General features: G+C 40.6%; 1 protein-coding gene across 1 annotated transcript in view; it reads left to right on the plus strand.

Moving 5' to 3' along the window:
* ascc3 (activating signal cointegrator 1 complex subunit 3) overlaps positions 1-14,208 on the plus strand; it is a 148,885-nt gene that overhangs the window by 52,604 nt on the left and 82,073 nt on the right. The window contains exons 9-11 of the mRNA XM_026926265.3: positions 2,112-2,315; positions 3,496-3,636; positions 13,609-13,773. Coding sequence (XP_026782066.3) covers positions 2,112-2,315; positions 3,496-3,636; positions 13,609-13,773 — 510 coding nt within the window. The remainder of the gene's footprint in view (positions 1-2,111; positions 2,316-3,495; positions 3,637-13,608; positions 13,774-14,208) is intronic.

Raw genomic sequence — 14,208 nt, forward strand, 5'->3', positions numbered from 1 at the left:
CATAAAATAAGTTAGACCTGTCTTGCAGGTTTCTCTCTGTAGTTTTGCTAGGAGACAGCGCAGACAGGTCCCGATGGCTTCACTGGTGGAATGATGAGTTATTAATTACAAATGTTATTGCTCTGGGTCACTGTTGGTCTCAGCCTACTGTTAGACTCTAAGGAGCAGAACATGGTGAGAAATATTTCCTCTCAGCAGTAGCTTAAATGTACCTTCTTGAAAGGCTTTTTTTTTTTTTAAATTTCATACCTCTCGTGAGATTAAAGGCTGTCATTTTTGGTGCGTTGTCATGGTGAGGCTGGTCAGCGTAGGAGGTTTGATTGACAGTTCCTAACACCACTCAGAGCAGACCCCTCCTCCACAGACTTGATGACTTTTTGACCTCATCCATTTACTACACCACTGAATGTTTCCGAGAAGCACACAGAGAAACACCAGCTGGAGTTTAATTGGTCCAACACAAGGCGTGGACATATTGCAGTGTACACCAGAGTTGCTTTTGGCTTGTACTTGACTTGGACTGAGAGTCTAGGTTGTTTTCTTGTTTAGAAGATTCGTTTGCAATTCATGACTGGAGATGACGTTGGCGATGAATAGAAGTGGAGAGTCGTTGGACTCTGCCAATACTATCCAGATAGAAGTCTAATTAGCTTTGGACTCGTGGCATAGTACTTGCGTTTTGGCTGATGCTGAAATTGGCCTGTTGCTTTCTCCCTCTCACCATATTTGTCTCACACATGTAGCTGCCCTCCAGCTGGTGGAATAAATAAGTTTAAGATTTGGAAAAGTTTCAACCTAAACAGACCTTACAGAATTTCTGTTTTTAACTGACTGTCAGATTGATGGCTGAACCATGCTGTCTATTAGGAATGGGCAATATGGCCTTCAAATAATTTCATAACAAATCGAGGGTTTATTACTTTGGCAGCATGGTGGCAGAGCACGAAGTTTTGCTGACTTACAGCTCCAGGGTCCTAAGTATGACCTTATGTTATTGTCTGTGTGTAGTTTCGCATGTTCTCCTCATGTCCACATGGGTTTCCTTATGCGATGAATGAATATTTATTATGTAGTGCAGCCATCTGTAACTGATTTGTCCTCAGTGTCAGAAATCAGCCTACTCTCCGTGCTCTTAGTCATGTTTGCTTCTGGTTATGTGCTTGAGGTCTAATTGCTTAACTACTATGTTAATTTCTTAACAGTTTTTCTGCCATGTTGTATTAGTAATTTGTAAATTCTTTCCTTTTGCTAGCACTCACCAACTTGGCCTGTCTTTACAGTAGGAAAAGTGTTCATTATCTAAGATTCTCAATCACCATCTCAATTATCAAAAATGCAAAAGTCTGCTGTCTGGCAAGAATTTCACAAGAATTTTATAAAGCCTGTTGCCTTAAGGGCAGAAAGTTTTTGGCAGAAAGTTTTTGGCAGTTGGATGTGTAGTCTGGCTGTTCTGCTTTCGCTGCGCACGTTGCGTTTAAATGTGAGGTGATGGTGGACTTTATTAGTTACATTAGTAGAATTGAAAGCAGACTGCAGTTTTAACAGAACCTCTTGCAATATGCTACTGTGTAAAGAGATTTTCACACTGGAGGCAACAATTGCTTGTCACATGTTCTCTTTTGATAAGAGGCTGTGGGCACGCAAAGAGAAACCAAAACCTTCTGAGATCTTGTCATGAATATTGCATCAGCTTTGGTCAACATTTCTTTGTTTAACAAACTTGGTTGCTACAGAAGCTGCTGTGACACAAGTGATTTTTCACCTGTTGTGAAATGAAAAGTTTCCTGAGCATGTCTCACGTGTGAAACGAATTTAATTAGTATAGACATTTTTAACCAAATCAATAATATTTAATCTGAAAATGAAGTCATGAATGTGTACTACTAAATTCCGTAAAAAAAAAACCTCACACTGTCAAGCCGTGCTTACGTCAGTATCCCAACATGATTAAATTGTATCATCTTTAAAATTATACTGGTATTATCATGAGCGATATTTTATTGCACACCCCTAATGTCTATCTATTGTCTGCTATTTTCATAGTCTGCTTTACCTACGTGTTTTATGTATACAACCTTCTGTCTGCCTTTCTCACTTCCTTCCTGGTCTAGATTGGACAGCTGGTGTTTAAAGGTATGAAGCGGCTGAACAGGATCCAGTCCATTGTTTTTGAGACGGCCTACAACACCAATGAAAACATGCTGGTGTGTGCTCCCACTGGAGCAGGTAAGACCAACATTGCCATGCTCACGGTTCTGCACGAGATCCGCCAGCACCTACAGCCGGGAGGCGTCATCCGCAAAGACCAGTTTAAGGTATATTACTGTTCCTATATCCCTGCATACAGCTCTAACATCATTCTTGTAGTATTATGGTTTCTCCTTACTCGCACTAACGGGCTTGGCCAAGACCTGTTCCAGCCCTTGTGTTGGAGTGGAATAACTTGAGGGGCCTGCAGAGAGCCCTGACCTCAACCCCACTGAACATCTTTGGGATGAGCTGGAATGCCGACTGCACCCCAGGCCTTCCCTACCTGACATCAGTGCCTGATCTCACTAATGCTTTTGTGGCTAAATGAGCAAATCCCCACAGCCACACTCCAAAATCTAGTGGCAAGCCTCCCTAGAAGAGTGGAGGTTATTATAACAGCAAAAGGGGAACCCACTCCATATTAATGTCCATGGATTTGGAATGGGCAAAACCAACAAGCACATGTGGGTGTGATGGTCAGGTGTGCACATCATTTTGGCCATGTAGTGTATGTTATGGTCATGTAACCTACTAATGATCAAGCATTATAACAATTTTGCCCAAGTATTATAACAAGCACTTATAATAAACATCAAATATTGTATTAAAATACATGTGTATGTAATACGCATTGGAATTTTTAGTGTGACAACCATGTGTACATGGTGAAGACACGCCCATGTCTGTGATTTATACAGAGCTTGTTTATGCTGTGCGAATTAATCAGGTCATCTGGTAACATTACTTGACAGACATATGTCTGGTAATCTTATCTTGGGTAGAGGAGAACAATTAGGCATTTGATATTTTTGTTTCCTTTTCGTTTTTGTTATATACTGTATACAAGGATGTGCAAAGAGACTTTTCCACAAAGAATTCCTAATAAATATTTCCTTTAATTTTCACAGCTGGAAAATTGGTTGATGAATATTGTGATACCATAAAACCATGATTATCCTACTTTGAAAATTTCAAACCATAGCACCCCTAGTTGAGACCTTAAACCAGGTGTAATGTTTCTCTGAAATTTTTTTCACACACACTTTTTCCTGCACACTTTTCCATGATGAGGATGATGATGATGGGTCATCTTTATACATCACCATTAAACTTTCCCCGGCTTCTTGCTCTACTTCATATTGCACTAAATGTTGTATTGTGCCCGTTGCCAAGGAACAAATGATTCCATGATGTTCACTCATTTATCATGGTGTCTTTCTTTTTCCCTCTTGCCTCTATCTATAGATAGTATATGTAGCTCCAATGAAGGCTTTAGCTGCTGAGATGACTAATTACTTCAGTAAGCGCTTGGAGCCACTGGGCATCGCTGTCAAAGAGCTGACAGGCGACATGCAGCTGACCAAAGGGGAAATTCTACGCACTCAGGTAACCCATAGGAAACTACTGCACAGAGAGAAAAGGAAATATTTTTATATTGTGCTTGACTGCTGGTGAGTTGTGCTTTTTACAGTTTTATAATGCTTTATAATTGCTGACATTTTAGATTGCTAACATCTATCTTTATAGACTCCCTCATTAATTTCTTCATTAATCCTCTTTATCTTGAGGATTTTAATGTTATTATTACAATCATTGTTTCAACATGAGGATATAGAACCTAAAGTTCTCATCTTCGGGAGCTGAGATACACAGAACCCAAGGATCTTTCCATTTTATACTGTATGTAAGGAGATTAAACACAATGGGGCATCCTCCTTACATGTTAAATAAATGTGTCCTTACAGAAGGCTTCACCATATTAAGAATTATCCATTTTCTTGGTTAAATAACATTTATTATTAGCCTTAGATTATGTGAAGAGTTACATATAGGCCATATACACTGTATAGCCAAAAGTTAGTGGACACCTGACCATCACACTCATATGTACCAAACTGTTGCCATTAAGCTGAAAGTACACATTGTATAGAATGTCTTTGTATTCTGTAGGTTTAAGATGTTCCCTTCACTGGCACTAAGAGGCCCAAACATTCACAAGCATGACAATGCCCCTGTGCACAAAGTGAGGTTCATGAAGACATGGTTTGCCAAAGTTGGTGTGGAAGAAGTTGAGTGACCTGCACAGAGCTTTGACCTCAACCATACTGAACACCTTTGGGATGAACTGGAATGCTGACTGCACGCGAGGCCTCCTCGCCTGACATCAGTGCCTGATCTCACTAATCCCTTTGAATGAACACAAATTCCCACAGCCATGCTCCAAAATCTAGTGGAAAGCCTTCCCAGAAGAGTGGAGGTTATTATAACAGCAAAGGTGGACTAAATCTAGAATAGGATGTTCAAAAAAGGGTGTGATTGTCAGGTGTCCACAAACTTTGGCTATATATATATATGTTAACTGTGCAGGTGTACAGGTGTTCCTATTAAAGTGGACAGTGAGGGTATATATATACACACCTCTGTTTTGCCATGCAGCTGTCACTGCCATCAGAGCCATGCTGTTATTGAAAATTATTCAACACCTTTATAATAACAAATAAGAATTTAACTATTATGGACTTATATGGTGGCTTGTTAACACAGGTTGTTGCAACAAAGCTTACTATTCTTAAAGCTAAGCAGCAACCTGATTTTTCTATCATGATTGTGTAGAAGGCTATGAAACAGATGCCTCACTGCCACCTGCTGCTGTTCTCTACAGGGCAACCGTGGAAGGAGCTCTGCACCATCAGTAGAGGCTTTTCTACATGACTGTCTCTTTTTCTTATTAGATTTCACCTTAATGATTACTGATTGTTTTCCTAATGGATATTTTAAGCTTTTTTTATTTAGAAATTGGCTTCCAGTCTGTTTAGGAGTTACTTTATAGAATCGTTGACCTCAGAATTAACAATCAATTCCCAGTCCTAGTCTGGCTAAATGAGAGTCAGAGAAAGATGAATGTTTGTATGGATGTAGCTGCGTGAGGGAGATTTTGTGTGTGTGTGTGTGTGTGTGTGTGTGTGTGCGCAATTGTGCATTTGCGCACGCACGCTAATGTATGCAGGTCATCAGGCTGGGTTTGTGTGGTGAGTAGCTGAGGGTATGGATGCTTTCATCAGGGTGAAGCTCCAAAGATAGCAGAAGACAGAAGTGGTAGACTGGTAAAGAGATCAGTTTGGCTTTAGATGCTCTCATGATCAAGAGCCTGACAAACAGGGCTCTTTAAACTCGCTCCGAGAAAATCGCTTTCTTTACAGACATGCTGGTCCTCAACAAAATATTACTTCTTCAACTTTCTCTGTTGTTCTGTCTGCAACCAGATGAAAAAAGATCCTTTTCCTATAGCTTGTGCCCTTACTGTTTAAACTGTTAGAACCCTAATTTTCTAATGTGTTTAAGCTTTTAGAACCAATGTTATAAAATATAATATATAATAAAATATTTTGTGTGTGTATTTTATATATATATATATATATATATATATATATATATATATATATATATATATATATATATATATATACACACACACACACACACACACATTATATATACATATATACAGCTCTGACCCATCGAGGCATGGACTCCACAAGACCTCTGAAGGTGTGCTGTGGTATCTGGCACCTGGCACCAAGACTTAAGCAGCAGATCCTTTAAGTCCTGTATGTTGCGAGGTGCAGTCTCCATGGATGAGACTTGTTTGTCCAGCACATCCCACGGATGCTCGATTGGATTGAGATCTCGGGAAATTGGAGACCAAGTCAACACCTTGAACTCTTTGTCATGTTCCTCAAACCATTCCTGAACAATTTTGCAGTGTGTCAGGACACATTATCCTGCTGCATGAGGTCACTGCCATTAGGGAATACCATTGCCATGAAGGGATGTACTTGTCTGCAGCAATGTTTAGGTAGGTGGTACGTGTCAAAGTAACATCCACATGAATACCAGGACCCAAGGTTTCCCAGCAGAACATTGCCCAGAGCATCACACTGCCTCCGCCAGCTTGCCTTCTTCCCATAGTGCATCCTGATGCCATCTCTTCCCCAGGTAAGCGACGCACCCAGCCATCCACATGATGTATAAGAAAATGTGATTCATCAGACCAGGCCACCTTTTTCCATTGCTCCATGGTCCAGTTCTGAAGCTCACGTTCCCATTGTAGGCGCTTTCGGCAATGGACAGGGGTCAGTATGGGCACTCTGACCAGACTGTGGCTGTGCAGCCCCATACGCAGCAAGCTGCAATGCACTGTACGTTCTGACACCTTTCTATCATAGCCAGCTTTAACTTGTTCAGCAATTTGTGCTACAATAGCTCTTCTGTGAGATTAGACCAGGCAGGCTAGCCTTCACTCCCCACACGCATCAGTGACCCTGTTGCCGTTTCACTGGTTGTCCTTCGTTCGACTTTGGTAGGTACTAACCACTGCATACCAGGAACACCCCACAAGACCTGCCGTTTTGCTCTGACCCAGTCATCTAGTCACCACAATTTGGCCCTTGTCAAAGTCACTGAGATCCTTATGCTTGCCCATTTTTCCTGCTACCAACACATCAAATTCGAGACCTGATTATTCAATTGCTGCCCAATATATCTCAGGTCAGTGGTTTTAATTTAGTGGCTGATCGGTGTGTATAAAATGTGTGCGTATGTGTAAAATTATATATAAGAAGAATAATTATGTGTGTGTAGGTCTGAAGAAAAATCCAGGAAGTAACTGCAGAGTGCTTCAGTATAGGTAGTAGATGTAGTTTTCAGAGGAACGGGGCTTTTCGGAAAAAAATTTCTTCATCAGCTGTGCAACTGAAGTACTTCTGAGGCTGTAAGATGTTAAAACCATTTACTCTACCACCACCAGCCTGAAATATTGACACAGGGCAGGCTGGGTCAGTGGATTCATGCTGTTGACGTTTAATTCCGACCCCGCTATCTGCATATTGCATCAGAAATCTAAATTTGGCAGACCATGCAGTGTTTTTCCAATATTCATCTGTCCTGTGCCTACTGTAGCATCAGATTCCTGTTCTTGGCCCAGAGGAGTGAAACCCATTCTGATCTTCTGCCGTTGTAGCCCTTCCACATTTGTTCGGCGTGTTGTGTGTTCTGAGATGCTTTGCCATTTAGCATGGTTGTAAAGAGTGGTTATTGAGAGAGAGATAGACAGATAGCTATATCTTTCTTGCTTGCTTGCTTTCTTGTTATCTTGTGTTCTGCTTGAAAGCAGTTTGTTTATCTGACAATTTTTAACTGTCAGCTTGTTTTAAACTGTAATTATTATGTAGATGTCACACCTTAAAATAAGTTGTCAGTCTGTGTGTAATTAGTGTGTACTTTTTTGTGAAAGTTGAGTATCCAAATAATAGTTTATGCATAATTTATGTGTAACTACACAGGTAATAAAGAACCTTTAATTTAACGTGGGACAAAAAACGAACAAAATAAAATGACGACGAGATACCAGATTTTTCAGATATAGTGGAGGTTCTTAGATTTTTGAAGCTGATAAAAAATATTGTCAGAACAATTGAATAATCCAGTAACAGTATACAATATGTGTGTCTAATAAAAGATAATATAATATAATACATATAATACAATGATATAGTCTAGTATAGTGTAGTATAGTAACATTCCCAAGGTGTGTTTTTTTTTTTTTGTGTGTGTGTGTTGTTTTTTTTTTTTTAACAGGGCAAGCTACATGTGTCAAAGCTTTAAACAAATCTGAAAACAAAGATAAAATTTCACCACATGATTTCATTAATGAGTTTAGCTCCTTTTCAAAAATAGGCTCTATAATGCCTGTACTATTACAGCCTTTATATATATATATATATATATATATATATATATATATATATATATATATATATATATATATATATATATATATATATATTCATATTCTCCATCTTAGCAACTTTTCCAAGCAAGAAGATGAAAACCGATGAGACTCTCAGGCTTTTGATTGCTCGCTCACTCAGGCATTCTCCCACACTGAACTGATATATCACGGGTGGCAGTGAAGAGTCTGAAACGAGCCCTTATCTTTGTTCGCGAGCTGCATAGCTGAGTGGTGACAGGCCCAGTGAAAGGCCATGTAAAGGATGAGGGTGGCTCCTCTGCAATGAGCAGCTGGGAGAATACAGAGCAATTGGCAGCTGTGCTCTGTGTGCCGTACCCTGGAGAAAGCTCACAGGAGCCCTGTGGAAGCAGATCAGGAAAGAGGCAGGCGTGAGCTACTCACTTGCGCACACACACTGCTCTGTGATGAGACTCTACATAGCCCCCACACAGTGTGACATTATTTAAAGCAGCGTTTCATAAACCCAAGGGGGCGCTAGAGGGGAAAATGCATAAGAAAAGGTCTGGGTCTGTGGAGCTCACTAGCCGATTTAGTGAAGATTCACTTTCGACTGAATTATACCATCGCTGAATGTGGTGAAGGTTGAGCTTATTGGATTGGCATTTCTGAGAGTCAGTATAAGCAGTTATGATAAGAGACATTAATGCTACTCTGAGTGGCCAATTATTTAATGGGCAGGATGAAAAGGTTTGAGTCACTTCTCACTTACATGAGTGTTTCAAACACAGGCAGCAGCGATGTGCCAACCTTCCTCTCTGCATTTTAACGTCAGAGCACACTGCAACAAATTATTGCCCAGAATGACACTTTTTTCATAATAAAAAACTGTGATCAGCCAATTGATATATATTCTGTTTTTCAGCCGAAAGACAAAGCAAGCTGAAGATTTTGACAGAAGCCATACAGCAAGTGTCAAATCTAACACTTTGCACATAACATTAATTAGAATTAGACAGTGATTAAAAATGCTACTTGTTTGCATTGCTCTCAGATGTGCTCAGACAGTTTGATCATCATTTCATGGTTTCTACGAAGGATGAGACAACCTATTTTTGTAAAAAGTTTTTCTGAAATGCGCTGTTTTTTTTTTTTTTTTTTTTTTTTTTTGAAATGTTGTTTACTACATTTAAACCACCCTGCCCCCCTCCCCTTAGAGAGCAGGGCTACTCATTTATCTTCTTTGGGATTGTCAGTTCTGCATCAGTCTGTGTGTGTGTGTGTGTGTGTGTGTGTGTGTGTGTGTGTGTGCGTGCTTCAGATTACCTGCTAGAATAGGCAAGGATATTTCTTATTGAACTTAAAAAGTATGCTGTTGTGGTCATGTCTATGCAGTCACAAAGTGTTTGTTTATAGTGTGCATTTTCCTATGGGTCACTTAACTGTTTATTTGGGCATTAATCGGTCCTATTGTAATGGATAGCTAAAAAAAAACATGTTTAATCACGGCACTTGTACTGCATATGATGACATATCTTTTTTTTAATGGTGCTTAGGGTGCTTTTTAGAGGAAAAAAATAGCTGCTTTAGTTTTGGACTAACAGCATCTGCATCACATGTTGCTTTGCTTAATTAATCAGAAGGGCATCGGAAACATCAGGCATGAGTCATGCCTTATTGAGCTGATGAAGGTGATCATTAGATATTGATCAGTGGAGATCATCATCCCGCTTCACTGAGGACAAGTAGCAGGTTACAGCCTAACAGCGCTTCCATAGACTGTGTCCTTTCTTTAACTTCCACTGTTCTTTTTTTTTTTTTTTTTTTTTTTTTTTTTTTTTAAATATATATCCGTCCTTGTCTCTCTTTCCCCATCTCTGTCTCTCTCTCTCAATCTCACCCCCCACCTCTCTCTCTCTCTCTCTCTTCCCTCCCTTCCTCTCTCTCTCCTCTCTCTCCTCTCTCTCTCTGTCTGTCTGTCTGTCTTCCTCCCTGAGAGCTTGTCACTCTCCAGCACTTGGATTTCAGCACATTGCCTTTTCTCTCATTTTCTTGTTACCATAGAAACTGTTCTACTGTAAAATGCCTCATACAGTGGACACATGGTGATACAAATGTCTTGCCTATTTGACGACTGAGTTTGTGCTGTCAAAGAGACAGGATTGCATTTAGATTGAAATATAATCAAGTCTAAAAAAAAAAAAAAAGGAAGGGTTTCTTCTAAGCAATTAAATTACAAGATGTCATACAAATATGAATTAATGTGGAAGTGGTCTGTTAGGAAATTGAAATAGTGGGATGGCTAAAATAACATGTACCATCAAATGTACAGTATAATGGATGATGGAAAGAAAAACAGCAGAAATTGATGCTCAGTCTCAAGCATTCATCTTGAATCCCTTAAGATGAGATTACATCTGAGACTGAGAAGGTTATGTCCCAATCACAAAGCCTGCGTAAGCATCAAAATGCAGAGAATGGTCTCAGAAACAGTTCTCTCTTAGTCTCTGGTACTACAAGGGAAAAATCTCTTCTACTTCATAACTGTATGATGAAAGAAAAAAAGCCATATATTGCTTGCTTCCATTATTCTGTGAGTGCTGCAAGGATATGAGTCAGTGTAGGCTGACCTTGCCCAGCAAGCCTTTTCTTTTTTCTTTTTCTTCTTTTTTTTTTTTTGCTTGCTGTATTCATACACTCTATCTGTAATGAGTCTCAGAGTTAGGGCATGAACAGTAACCTTCTGTCTCCTTTGCTCACTGTTTTGCTCTTGAGCCCTACTCCCTCCCCCACCTGCTCTGTGGAGCCAGTAAACAATGCTTCTCTGTGTAGAAGGAGGACACATGCAGCATGCAGAGCTGTGCGCTTTGCATCAGCCATTTCCAATGGAGGAAATTGGACATGGTTTTCACATCAAATTTGATGTGATAGAGAAACAGTGAGAATGCTCTGCCTCGCACCTGCCACCAGTGCTGCTGTGCTCACATGCACATGCATGTGTGTGTGTGGGTGTGTGTGTGTGTTTTGTGTGTGTATCTATATATATATTTGACCTGCAGGCTCAGGAAGCAACACGTTCGTGTGCAGGTTCAGCTCAGAGAGCAGCTCTCTCCAGGACTGAAGCTGCTCTCTGGATCGAGCGTGTTTTGAACAGCTGCCAGACTGGCTTTCGAAAGCCCTGGGCCACATTCGCTTCTCTGAAGTTGAGACAGAGGTGAAACATTTCTGAGCTGAACTGTACTTGACTCCGCTGTTTTAAAAAAAAAAATTGCATTGATTCGTTCTTTCTTCCCCATTTCATGTGAACTCATGGGAGTAGTTTGGTTGCTTAATGCAAAATACAACAATCCATAAGCTGACTAAAAGAAGAGACCACAATCTTTGAACTCTAAGGGGCTGTATGTCAAGCTGCAGGAATAAGGAAGATGGTGTGGGTGAAGGGAAAGGAAAGGAAATGGTCTCAGAATGGCTGGAGGAAAAGTAATGGAAAAGATGGAGTGTGCCAGTGAAGCAATGAATGCCTGCCATCTGTGATGTGGAAGATTCATTGTACATCTGATAGCTTGATTAGTACCATGAGTGCTAAATCGAGTGAAAGGGTTGGAGCGTGGCCTGCTCGGAACGACAAAGGGCTTTTAGTGATGAAGCAAGAATTACCATGCAGCTCATGTGAGAGAATATCTTGTGAATGCCATGGATACTCCCAAACAAAAACAAGATTACAAGATAGCGATGTGTAATTCAGGTTTCAGATGTTGGTTTGCTTGCCTCTCTTTTCTCCTCTCTTCTGCTATCTATCTCTCTGATGTTGTAGTCTTTTTTCCCCACAAAGACAGTTAATCTATCGGTTGAATGGGTTTTTCCCTTTTTGCTTATACATTGTCTTTACAAAACATCAGTGCATTGCTACCAGCAAAACAACTCCCTGTTTTTCGCTCTCTCTGCCCACTCTAAAGGCTGATTATGGTTGCCATGGAAACAGTGGGCAGGCTGGGCAAGCATTTGGCAGCAGTGTCAGGTGTGTGTGTGTGTGTGTGTGTGTGTGTATGTGTATGTGTGCACATGTCTTCCTCCGGCCCAGGGTAAATATTTGGCGTTTGCGGGGTAACAGAGTGGCAGGTTTCTTGTGGTGGCAGCTCCACAGAGGGAGTGTTAATTAAGAGATGTAATGTTGTGTTATGGTGTTGTGCTGGGGGAGACCCGGGCACACAGAGCTTTACACATACCTGCACACGTCACTGCCTCTGATGGAGATTCCTCCACAAGCCCTGTAGTGGACACACCCCCAGATCTACCAACCTTCAAGCCATATGAATCTGGAATGACTGACAGTTGTTTCAGTCTTCACGTTTAAACAGAATGTCAAGACTGTTGCGGTGGAGACTGTACTGTGCATATATACAGGGTTTTACGGTAACCACCAGGCACTTGGGGAAAGAGGTGTCACTTATCAGTTTTACTTAAGTAGATGAAGATGCAAGAAAGCACACACTTTCTTTAAATTCTGGACATTTTCCATCCCCCCAACCCCCCACAAAAAAAAAAAAGAAGAAAGAAGCAACAAAAACCTGGCAGATACCATACAACCCTGTATACTGTATGTGCATACTACAGTTTCTATCTTAGACAAGTGATTTGTGAATGAGCTATATCGAAAACGTACTGCTCCCCCTCCCCTTGGTGGGACTAAGTGTCATTCCTCCTCAGGATTGGTAGGTCAGCACACCCAGTCCCCAGACCACCTCTTTGCTGTAATGTTTGGCGATTACTTTTGGATAAAAGCAGAGCATCTACCTCATTGTTCCTTGTGTGTTTTTCCTCATGCCAAGAAAACTCAGACTCCATCGGGCAAAGTGCTTCAATGCCAGCTTACTGGATAAAAACAATCCTTAGCCTTTATAAAGTCCTATACATTCTCTTTCTTTGGCTTTGTACTGTAATTAAAGTGAGCACTTTGGCACGGCTACCTGGGTGCCAGGGCTTCCATTTAGATTAGCGGCAGTCTAATTAACGGCAGAGGCGCACTTTCTGTTCCGGCGCCAGTCTCTAATGGCCAGGCAGATTGATTTAAATGCAAACTAGAGAGGATTTAATGAACTGCTTTTAGTGAAAGTGTTTAACAGGGATTTCCACACTCTCTGACATGTTGGCAAACTCGTGGGCTATAAATTAGGAATTGTTGTGCTTTTCTGCCTAAAATGTTGTTTAATTGCCTTGCAATAACTGTAGGAGATGGGTATTAAATGCTTGTGCTTTGCTAAGATGCATGACATTAGTGTGAAACCATTGTAGATGTTAAAATTCTTGAGATAAAGCTTTGAATATACTTAATTTACTTCTGATGTGCTTGAGAAAATTTGCCTCATATGGTATCGTATGGTTTTGTGGGTCTCTAATTCAGAAGCCATTTCCAACAACCTTGCATGATTAGCTTCAGGCTTATTTGTAGCAGTCCTCAAGGTGTTTCTCAAAAGCCCTATTCAAATCCAACATCCTGCTGATAATTTTAGCATGAAACAATAGCATGAAAGCTCTGTTGGACAGGATCCAGCATGCTCCCCAATCCTTGGTCAGCATAGTTTGAATGACGTTCTGCTTATCTCTTGCAGATGTTGGTGACAACTCCGGAGAAGTGGGATGTGGTGACAAGAAAAAGTGTGGGAGATGTGGCTCTGTCCCAAATTGTTCGCTTGCTTATCTTGGATGAGGTACACCTGCTGCATGAGGACAGAGGACCCGTCTTGGAGAGTCTGGTGGCCAGGACACTGCGGCAGGTGAGCATCCGTAATGCCATCTATGTAATGCTGCACTCACACTGCCAGCAGTTTCATTTTGCCAAACGTCGGCTATCTTTGAGTGATGTAATAATACACAAAAAATCTAACTTTATACGATACACTGGTGTCTCAGTACGAGGTTTCAGTTTTCACTTGATTAAAACATTCAAACATATAAAATTAATAATGACTGTTTGGGTGATCCGTCCAGACTCTTAGAAGCATATAACAAAACAAGGGATGTGCATTAGAATATAAAAAAACAAATGAACATTGCTAATTAAACATTGTTACATTAAATCTATGTCTAAGCTTTGACTGGTGTGCAGGGTTACCAGGTCTGAGCAAAACTGCAGTTCAAAAACCTCACAAGTACACCTGAAATTAACCCAAAAAATTCAGGCATTGGGAAGGAAAAATACATTTTCTCTT

This window comes from Pangasianodon hypophthalmus, chromosome 1, assembly GCF_027358585.1.
Source record: "Pangasianodon hypophthalmus isolate fPanHyp1 chromosome 1, fPanHyp1.pri, whole genome shotgun sequence".
Taxonomy (NCBI): Eukaryota; Metazoa; Chordata; class Actinopteri; order Siluriformes; family Pangasiidae; genus Pangasianodon; species Pangasianodon hypophthalmus.